The 10,625-nt window shown below is 34.6% G+C and overlaps 1 protein-coding gene across 1 annotated transcript in view; it reads left to right on the top strand.

Annotated features, from left to right (window-relative positions):
• ftsj3 (FtsJ RNA 2'-O-methyltransferase 3) overlaps window positions 1-10,625 on the top strand; it is a 16,292-nt gene continuing 5,667 nt past the window's right edge. Inside the window, exons 1-10 of the mRNA XM_016473267.1 lie at window positions 1-170; window positions 411-516; window positions 1,911-1,957; window positions 2,032-2,111; window positions 4,344-4,638; window positions 8,636-8,751; window positions 8,962-9,066; window positions 9,161-9,261; window positions 9,340-9,426; window positions 9,508-9,660. Of these exons, the coding sequence (XP_016328753.1) occupies window positions 104-170; window positions 411-516; window positions 1,911-1,957; window positions 2,032-2,111; window positions 4,344-4,638; window positions 8,636-8,751; window positions 8,962-9,066; window positions 9,161-9,261; window positions 9,340-9,426; window positions 9,508-9,660 (1,157 nt within the window). The 5' untranslated portion in view covers window positions 1-103. The remainder of the gene's footprint in view (window positions 171-410; window positions 517-1,910; window positions 1,958-2,031; window positions 2,112-4,343; window positions 4,639-8,635; window positions 8,752-8,961; window positions 9,067-9,160; window positions 9,262-9,339; window positions 9,427-9,507; window positions 9,661-10,625) is intronic.

Below are 10,625 nucleotides of genomic sequence, written 5' to 3'. Positions count from 1 at the left end.
CTCTCGGCGCCGCCAAAATACACGTGTGGCTAAAGTGGAGCGACGCGACGCGGTGGAAGGTGTCCGAAAAAAGCGAAGGAGCGGGTGATTTAATACAGAAATCATGGGTAAAAAACTGAAAGTCGGAAAAACCAGAAAGGACAAATTCTACCATCTCGCAAAAGAAACGGGTGAGTCGCGTAAACATGAAGGTTAAGACCCATGCGCGTGAGCTCACGGAGTACCACGTTATTACCTTGAGATTTGGACGCATACTGTGGTAATACCGGGCGTTATTCGAGATTATTGTAGCATGATATTCCTCAAAGTGTCCTAGAGATATTACGGGAATCATTCCGATGCGTCTAGACTGTGGTAATGTCATGGTGTTTGTAGTGCGTGTAATCTCTCATTATATCGTGTTGTTTCAGGTTATCGCTCCAGATCGTCGTTTAAGCTCATTCAGCTCAACCGGAAGTTCCAGTTTCTTCAGCGAGCTCGAGCGCTGGTGGACCTGTGCGCGGCTCCAGGAGGATGGTGGGTAAACTCGCTAGTTAATGTTGAACAGCGTAACCAGGGCCTGTTAAACCCGTTTGAGCTTTCCTTACATTATCTTGTTCTTTCCCAAATTATTTTTGTTGTTGTTGTTGTTTTAATTTTATTCTTTTCCATTTTTTGTGAAATCTATTTTATTTTCCCACAAATTCTGTTTTATTCTTTCCCAAATTAGTTTTTTTTTTCTGTAATATTTGTTTTATTGTTTCCCAAATTCCGTTTTTTCCGTGAAATCTATTTTGTTTTTACCTCAAATTTTTTAAATCTTTTTTTTTTCAAATTCTGTTGTTTTTTGTCACCTCCATTTTATTTTTTTACCTAAATTCTGTTATATTCTTTCCCAAATTCCCTTTTTTTTGTTTTAATTTTTCTGTGATATCCATGTTATTCTTTTCCAAATTCCTTTGTGTTTGATGTTTTCATTTTATTCTTTTCCAATTTATTTTTGTTAAATCCATTTTATTTTCCCACAAATTCTGTTTTATTATTTCCCAAATTAGTTTGTTTTCCAATCAAATTTTTCTGTAATATTCGTTTTATTGTTTCACAAATTCGTTTTTTTTTTTGTGAAATCAGTTTAATTTTTTCCTTAATTCTGTTTAATTCTTTCCCAAATTCCATTTTTAGTTGTAAATTTTCTGTGAAATCTGTTTTATGTTCCCCCAAATTCATTTTAATTCTTTCATTTTTTGTTCTTTTAAATTTTTCTGAATTGTTTTAATGGTTAAATTAAATTGTGGTAACCAAAAAGTGTGTCTAATCAATTGAAATAATGAAACCTATACAATTTAACAACATAGCAAATTATTAAAAGTTTAACAAAAATTATTTTTTTAGGGCCCTATGAAATGTTTATTTTTCCCAAATTGTCTTTTTTTTTTTTTTCTTGTCTGGATTGCATTTTAATATTTTATGTAAACTTTAATAATCAAAAAGCTTGTCGAATCAATTTAATTAATAAAACTTTAACAACTTATTAATTTTTTGTTACAATAATATTACCCTATGAAATGTTTTCTTTTTTCAGATATTCTATGTTTTCTGTTTTAAATTTTTGTATTTATTATTTAATACAAATTTATTATCAAAAACGGTGGTCATTTTATTTCTGTATTATTTTTATTTATTAATTTATTAACAAACAGTGCTGCACAACAGAGGTTTACGGTAAATGTTAAAACATGGAAAAAACAGTTTCACTTGATAAGGTTTTCATCATTTTATTGTCACTTTGACAAATATATTTCTGTTTGACTGAGCTTTTATTTTGACGAGTTGTCGCGAAGACCAGAGTTTCTGACAATAGTTTTTGTTTGAATTATTCATCCAAAAAGTGCCAGTTTGCGCTGGTTTCATAATCTCTCTTTGACGTTCAGGTTGCAGGTGGCGTCGAAGTTCATGCCGGTGTCCAGCCTGATTATCGGTGAGTGGTTGTGAAGTGAAGCGTCTGTGATTCAGACACAGACTCCAGGTCTGACGCTGTTGTTTTGCTGTCAGGTGTGGATCTGGTGCCGATCAGACCCATCCCGAACGTGGTCATGCTGCAGGAGGACATCACCACGGAGAAGTGCAGACAGGTGCGTGTTTGCGCTCTTCAGCGCGTTCAGATACTCCTGATTCCTCGATTCTATTCGAATATTCGATTTTAAAAAATCCTTGATTGCATTTTACCCGTATCGAGTAATCAGCATCCAGCTAGGTTAGCTGAAAACTCATCTCTTTAAACGCTACTTGACTTCATCTTAAAAAACAAAAAAAAACACTTTTTCTTTCTCTTTATTTATTCCTTCTCTTTCTAGCTTGTACTTATTTGAACAATGCCTGAAACCTGGTATTTCAAGCACTTACTGTGTCTGTTTGCCTCTTTAAGAAGAATCGCTTTATGTATTCCCCAATTGTAAGTCGCTTTGGATAAAAGCGCCTGCAAAATGACTAAATGTAAATGTAAAATGCCGGAAGTGGCGCGTTCCACATATTAACCCCATTTAAAAAATCATAAAAAAGCATAATGCTATTGTGAATTCACAAACGCTACAATTCAGTTAAATAAATACATGTGGTGCAGGTTTAATATATGCGCTTTATTTACATGTGTGTAGTAGGTTATACGTACATACGGCTCTGTTCACAGTAAATGCTGCTCCACACAAACTGTTATCATTTACATGTGTGGAGCGTCTCAAACTCCATCTCTGCATGTTGCTGTGAGTTTGGGTTTATTATAACGTTCATCTGGGAACGCAACGTTCGCTATTTCATCAGATTTGTAAGGTAAATAATTTATAAATCTACGCAAACGCAGGAGAATACATTAATATCTTTCTCATTATGCTAACTGTTAATCGCGATTTCAAAATAAAAGTTTAAACCCTCACTCTGAGTTCGCACGTTTTGATGTCCACATATTCAAGAAATGAAAGTGGCTGTAGCTTTTCTATTATAAAGAAATGGCCAAATATTAAAGATTAAGCAGACAGTTGAATTAAATTTTGTTGAGTCATTATTAAACAAGGATTGAAGACCCTACTCAATGCATGTTCTGCAAGATTCCCCTTTCTGTCAAACATATTTTATTGGATTGTCCTACTTTCAATATATGTATTTAGTATAATTTTGCCAGAAAAAGTTTTGTAAAAAAATGTATCGTGTTAATGTAAAAAATATTTTTTTGCTGGTTTTTATTGTATTTGATATACTTGTATTTTTTAAATTGTTTTTGCCATGAAAATAGCCTAAGATTTCTGTCATAAAGAAATGTCCAAATATTAAAGATTAAGTGGACATTTGAATGTAAAAACATACTACTGCTATTAAACAAGGATTAGATCGCGCAGTAAAGTGTAAAACAATCGTCAGGCTGTTGGCGCCCTCTGCAGGCATTTGTTATAATGCGTAATGTACATTAGCTCTATTGTTTATAATACATTATGTATTTTAACAGTTTTGTTTAATAACACCATATGATTACTTGCTTTTGATTCTTTTTTTGAATGAATTATTATTGTCTCATTGCTATTATGTGTTTTAAGTCATTTTAAAGGCTGTTCGCTTAGGTCTATTTTTATTACTACAAAAAAATAATTGTTATAATCCGATTACTCGTTAGAATAATAGACAGATTATTCGATTACCAAAATAATCGTTTGTGACTAGGGATGTAACAATGAATTGCGAGCCGGTTGAAAATTGATTCAAATATGTCACGATTCAGATCAGTTGAGATGCCAAAAAATTGCGATAAAATTGGAGTAGGAGTTTATATGAATGTATCTCTGAGGGGAACTGACTGTCTTTAGAAAAGTTTGTGGTATTTTCTGTTCATCTTGTCTCTGAACAATGCATATTAAAGTAGATAGTTTCACAAAACTAAAGTCAGACCATTCTGTTTTTGCTTCAAATTTCGAAATTATACAGTCCAATTTAGATTAAAAACTGCTCATGCTGCATGTATGCTGCATCTTTGTTTGGATCATGATTAAAATGCATTGGTTGCGTCTCATTTTAAATGGAAAGAGCACAGACAGCCTTAGTTTGTACATATTAAGAGATTTCTTTTATTTGTGTAACTGTGTAACTTGTTTGATTTGAGGTTTGTTTTAAAATTTTAATTTAGTTTTGTTATATTTCCATTTCACAAAGAAACGTGCAGCAATAGCCTAATAAAACGACACCTTTTCATTTACTGTATAATGTCTTCAATCTCATTTTGTTAACAAAAACGTGAGAAAATCGAATCGTGAGTTGAGTGCATCGTTACAAGTCTATTAGTGACAGCTCTAATCGTGACGTGAGCGTCTCTCTGTGCTCAGGCTCTCAGGAAGGAGCTGCAGACGTGGAAGGTGGATGTTGTGCTGAACGACGGCGCGCCGAACGTTGGAGCGAACTGGTCGCACGACGCCTTCTCGCAGGCCAACCTCACGCTGATGGCGCTCAAGCTGGCCTGCGAGTTCCTGACCAAAGGCGGCACCTTCATCACTAAAGTCTTCCGCTCCAAAGACTACCAGCCGCTCATGTGGATCTTCCAGCAGTTCTTCAAGAAGGTGCAGGCCACCAAACCGCAGGCCTCCCGAAACGAGTCCGCCGAGATCTTTGTCGTCTGCCAGGGTAAATCTATGCATTTCGTACTAATCTTGTTTTTGTTTATTGTTTGTTTAATTCTACCTGTTGTTTGTTGTTCTGCTCATTCATTCTCTCAAACTATCATTCATTCGTTCTATTGTTTGTTTTATCTATCAGTTGTTCTTTCTGTCTCTGTAGTTATAAAAGTCTGTCTATCTTTCGTTCTGTAGTTCTGTCTATATAGTTTGATTGTTTTATCATTTGTTCTATCATCTGTTCTATAATTTTCTGTCTCTCGTTCATTTGTTAAAAGTATTTTGTTCTATCTATTGTTTGTTCTATAATTTGTTTTTCCTATCTATATTTTTTCCATTCTGTCTATCTTTCATTCTATCTGGTGTTTTTGTTCTATTGTTTGTTTGTTATATCGTTCGTTTGTTTTATTTATTGTTTTTGTTCTAACGTGTGTTTCTGTTTTGTATTGTTTTCCCATTCTTTCTATCTTTAATTCTGTGCTTGTTTATTCTATCTGTTGTTTTTGTTCTATCATTTGTTCTATCTATTGTTTGTTGTTCTAGCTATCATTTGCTTGTTCTATCGCTTGTTTGTTCTCTCTCATTTTTACATTCTAACGTTTTTTTCCACTCTATTATTCTATATATTGTTCTTTTGTTCTAGCTATCATTCGTTTGTTGTATTGTTTGTTTTAGCTATTGTTCACACGTTGTCATTTTTGTTCTAGCTGTCGTTCGCTTGTTCTATCGTTTGTTCGTTCTAGCTATCGTTCACATGTTCTATTGTTTTTGTTCTAGCTATCGTTCGCTTGTTCTGTCATTCGTTTGTTGTATTGTTTGTTTTAGCTATTGTTCACATGTTCTGTCATTTTTGTTCTAGCTATCGTTTGCTTGTTCTATCATTTTTTTTCTAGCTGTCGTTCGCTTGTTCTATCATTTGTTCATTCTAGCTATCGTTCACATGTTCTATCGTTTTTGTTCTATCGCTTGTTCTATTGTTTGTTTGTTCTAGCTATCGTTCACATGTTCTATCGTTTTTGTTCTATTGCTTGTTCTATTGTTTGTTTGTTCTAGCTATTGTTCACGTTCTATCATTTTTGTTCTGTCGTTTGTTCATTCTAGCTATCGTTCACATGTTCTATCATTTTTGTTCTATCGCTTGTTCTATCGTTTGTTTGTTGTAGCTATTGTTCGCTTGTTCTATCGTTTTTGTTCTATCGTTTGATCGTTCTAGCTGTCGTTCACATGTTCTATCGTTTTTGATCTATCGCTTGTTCTATCGTTTGTTTTTTGTAGCTATTGTTAGCTTGTTCTGTTGTTTGTTCGTTCTAGCTATCGTTCACATTTTCTATCGTTTTTGTTCTATCGCTTGTTCTATCGTTTGTTTTTTGTAGCTATTGTTCGCTTGTTCTGTTGTTTGTTCGTTCTAGCTATCGTTCACATGTGCTATCGTTTTTGTTCTATCGCTTGTTCTATCGTTTGTTTGTTGTAGCTGTTGTTCGCTTGTTCTATTGTTTGTTTGTTCTAGCTATTGTTCACATGTTCTATCGTTTTTGTTCTATCGCTTGTTCTATCGTTTGATCGTTCTAGCTGTCGTTCACATGTTCTATCGTTTTTGCTCTATCGCTTGTTCTATCGTTTGTTTTTTGTAGCTATTGTTCGCTTGTTCTGTTGTTCGTTCTAGCTATCGTTCACATGTTCTATTGTTTTTGTTCTAGCAATCGTTCGCTTGTTCTGTCATTCGATTGTTGTATTGTTTGTTTTAGCTATTGTTCACATGTTCTATTGTTTTTGTTCTAGCTTTCGTTTGCTTGTTCTATCTTTTTTTTCTCGCTGTCGTTCGCTTGTTCTATCGTTTGTTCATTCTAGCTATCATTCACATGTTCTATTGTTTTTGTTCTAGCTATCGTTCGCTTGTTCTGTCATTCGTTTGTTGTATTGTTTGTTTTAGCTATTGTTCACACGTTGTCATTTTTGTTCTAGCTGTCGTTTTTTTGTTCTATCGTTTGTTCATTCTAGCTATCGTTCACATGTTCTATCGTTTTTGTTCTATCGCTTGTTCTATTGTTTGTTTGTTCTAGCTATTGTTCACGTTCTATCGTTTTTGTTCTATCGTTTGTTCATTCTAGCTATCGTTCACATGTTCTATCGTTTGTTCTATCGCCTGTTCTATCGTTTGTTAATTGTAGCTATTGTTCGCTTGTTCTATTGTTTGTTTGTTCTAGCTATTGTTCACATGTTCTATCGTTTTTATTCTATCGCTTGTTCTATCGTTTGATCGTTCTAGCTGTCGTTCACATGTTCTATCGTTTTTGATCTATCGCTTGTTCTATCGTTTGTTTTTTGTAGCTATTGTTCGCTTGTTCTGTTGTTTGTTCGTTCTAGCTATCGTTCGCATGCGCATGCTCTATTGTTTGTTTGTTCTAGCTATCATTTGCTTGTTCTATCGCTTGTTTGTTCTCTCTCATTTTTACATTCTAACGTTTTTTTCCACTCTATTATTCTATATATTGTTCTTTTGTTCTAGCTATCATTCGTTTGTTGTATTGTTTGTTTTAGCTATTGTTCACATGTTCTGTCATTTTTGTTCTAGCTGTCGTTCGCTTGTTCTATCGTTTGTTTGTTCTAGCTATCGTTCACATGTTCTATTGTTTTTGTTCTAGCTATCGTTCGCTTGTTCTGTCATTCGTTTTTTGTATTGTTTGTTTTAGCTATTGTTGACATGTTGTGTCATTTTTGTTCTAGCTATCATTTGCTTGTTCTATCATTTTTTTTTTCTAGCTGTCGTTCGCTTGTTCTATCGTTTGTTCATTCTAGCTATCGTTCACATGTTCTATCGTTTTTGTTCTATCGCTTGTTCTATTGTTTGTTTGTTCTAGCTATCGTTCACATGTTCTATCGTTTTTGTTCTATCTCTTGTTCTATCGTTTGTTTGTTGTAGCTATTGTTCGCTTGTTCTATTGTTTGTTTGTTCTCGCTATTGTTCACATGTTGTTTCGTTTTTGATCTATCGCTTGTTCTATCGTTTGTTTTTGTAGCTATTGTTCGCTTGTTCTGTTTGTTCGTTCTAGCTATCGTTCACATGTTCTATCGTTTTTGTTCTATCGCTTGTTCTATCGTTTGATCGTCCTAGCTGTCGTTCACATGTTCTATCGTTTCTGATCTATCGCTTGTTCTATCGTTTGTTTTTTGTAGCTATTGTTCGCTTGTTCTGTTGTTTGTTCGTTCTAGCTATCGTTCGCTTGTTCTATTGTTTGTTTGTTCTAGCTATCATTCACTTATTCTGTCGTTCATTTCTTTGTTCTAGCTATTTGTTTGTTTTTTCTAGCTATTGTTCACATGTTCTATCGTTTGTTCATTCTAGCTGTCGTTCACATGTTCTATCGTTTTTGTTCTATCGTTTGTTTGTTCTAGCTATCGTTCGCTTGCGCATGTTCTATTGTTTGTTTGTTCTAGCTATCATTCACTTATTCTGTCGTTCATTTCTTTGTTCTAGCTATTTGTTCGTTTGTTCTAGCTATTGTTTGCATGTTCTAGTGTTTGTTTGTTCCATCATTTGATTGTTTGTTCTAGATATCATTCTGTCATTCGCTTGTTCTATCGTTCACTTCATCTTTTGGTTGTTCCGTTATTTGTCTGTCTATCGTTCGTTCTCTTGTTCATTATAAAATTCTGTCTATCATTCGTTCTATAATTCTATCTATATAGTTTATTTGTTGTGTTTTATCATTTGTTCTATTGTTTGTTCTAATTGCATCTATTTTTCATTTGTTTGTTCTATCGATTAGTTTTTTTTTTCTATTTATCGTTATATCTATCTATCATTTTTCTGTCATTCTGTCTATTGTTCGCTTGTTCTATCATCCTGTTGTTTGTTCTATCTATTATTCATTCTATCGTTCATTCTACATCTCTGTTGTTTGTTTCATTCATTGTTTCACTCATTTTTTTCTATCACCTGTTCTATAATTCTATTGTTCTTTTTATCTGTCTGCTTGTCTATATGAATATATTTATCTTTTCTCCAGGTTTTTTGGCTCCGGATAAAATTGACAACAAGTTCTTCGACCCCAAACATGCTTTCAAAGAGGTTGACGTACAAGTGAAATCTGTCAACGAGCTGGTTAGCAAAAAAAAGCCCAAGGTATGTCTTATTTACTTATGTTTACATTAATATATTTTCATGAAATTTATTTATTGTATTATATATTTAATATTTAATAACATTTAAGCTTATTGTATATTAAGTTATTTTATAAAAACTATTATCCATGTAATTTTAACTTCTTTGTTTTTGTTTTTTTCATTTTTATTTACTTATTTTTCATTTACTTATTTTTCTGCGTTGTTTCAGGCTGAAGGCTACAGCGACGGCGATCTCACTCTGTATCACACCTTCTCGGTGACCGAATTCTTAAAAGCCGAAAACCCTGTCGATTTCTTGAGCAAAGCCAATGAAGTACGATTTCAGACCACTACACTTACATTCCAGACATCAGCGCATATGTTTGTCATGTGTTTCTACGTCTAATTTCCATCTGTTTCTGCTCCAGATAACCTTCAATAACCCCGAGCTGGAATCGCACCCCATCACTTCACCAGAAATCAGAGAGTGCTGCTGCGATATTAAAGTCCTGGGCCGAAAGGAACTGCGGTGAGTCACTGCGCTTGTTGACCATATATGGAGAGTCAGTGCTCGTAGCCGAAATCTGATTGGCTGTTGTGTTGTTAGTCTGCTGTTGTCATGGAGATCCAAGCTGAGGAGGTTCCTGGCTAAAAAGCTGAGACAGGATGCCAAGCAGCTGGACCAGGAAATGAGGTGCGTCATCATCACGTCATAGAATTCACATATTGTAGATTAAAATTCTGTTAATAATTACGTGTTCTGTTGCGGTGTTAGCTCAAATGACGATAATAGCGATATTGATGAGAAGGAAAGCAAGAGAAAGGGAGGCGAACAGAAGGATGAGGAGAACGCAGCGGACGGTGAGGAAGAGGAGATGGAGAAGAAGCTGGCGGAGATGAAAGCCGAAGAGTTCGCCGAACTCAAACGGTAGATTTATATCACAGTACAACTGTGTGATTTTACTATCATTTATATAATCTAATCCAAACTATCAATACAGTTTGAACAGTGTTATATTATTATTGATATGCTGACTTAATGTAAATAGTATTACTCTATTTTAATTGTTTTTAAGTGATTTAATAGTAATCTTAATGGTTACGGAATTTTAAACAATCTAAATATTAATATTAATATAATTAAATTAAATCACTAAAGGATAAATACATTTTATCTAATCTAAACTATTAATAAAATATGAACGAGTAAATATCATTAATCACGATTAATCGCAGAGAAATCATGCGATTAATCGCACGTGTGTGTGTGTGTGTGTGTGTATATATATACCATGCCAATACCGATATTAGGGAGTAAAAAAGGCCGATGTCGATATATCGGCTGATTCCGTTTAAGTTTATTTCACTTCGGAACATTAATTCACGGATTTTGCTCTTGAAAATTAGAAAAGTGTGAAGTGTGACATAATATACCTCTGTAAATAAATATAAATTCACCTCTCGCGCACTTTATTGCCCTTTGAATGTAACATGTACGTAACAGACCCCAGGGGCTATCCACGCGGGGGTGGTCTCATTCGAAAGAGGGCCTCGAGACGTACACTCGATTCGTGTTCGAGAGGGTTCCTTGAGCTGAAGGGATCCCCCAAATTTGGTGCGGATTCGCCACGCCTTAACGGAGATATGGCTGTTCAAAGTTTCAATGGTTTTCCATAGGCTTAAGCTTTAAAGCGTTTCATCCAGGTCACCAGTAGCAAACAATGGAGCGCAATCCAGCTCTGCTGGACAAACTAAGTAATTACACCATTTCAAGCATTTTATCTGCATTATATGTTCTGTAAAAAAAATTTCATATCGGCAGCATATTTGCCGATACCGATATATCGGCGACAGGCTCATATCGGCCGATAATATCGGCTAAACGATATATCG

This window comes from Sinocyclocheilus anshuiensis, unplaced genomic scaffold (assembly GCF_001515605.1).
Source record: "Sinocyclocheilus anshuiensis isolate Anshui unplaced genomic scaffold, SAMN03320099.WGS_v1.1 scaffold1406, whole genome shotgun sequence".
Classification (NCBI taxonomy): Eukaryota; Metazoa; Chordata; class Actinopteri; order Cypriniformes; family Cyprinidae; genus Sinocyclocheilus; species Sinocyclocheilus anshuiensis.
The sequence above is the reverse complement of the archived record's forward strand: the minus strand, read 5'-3'. Positions and strand labels throughout refer to the sequence as shown.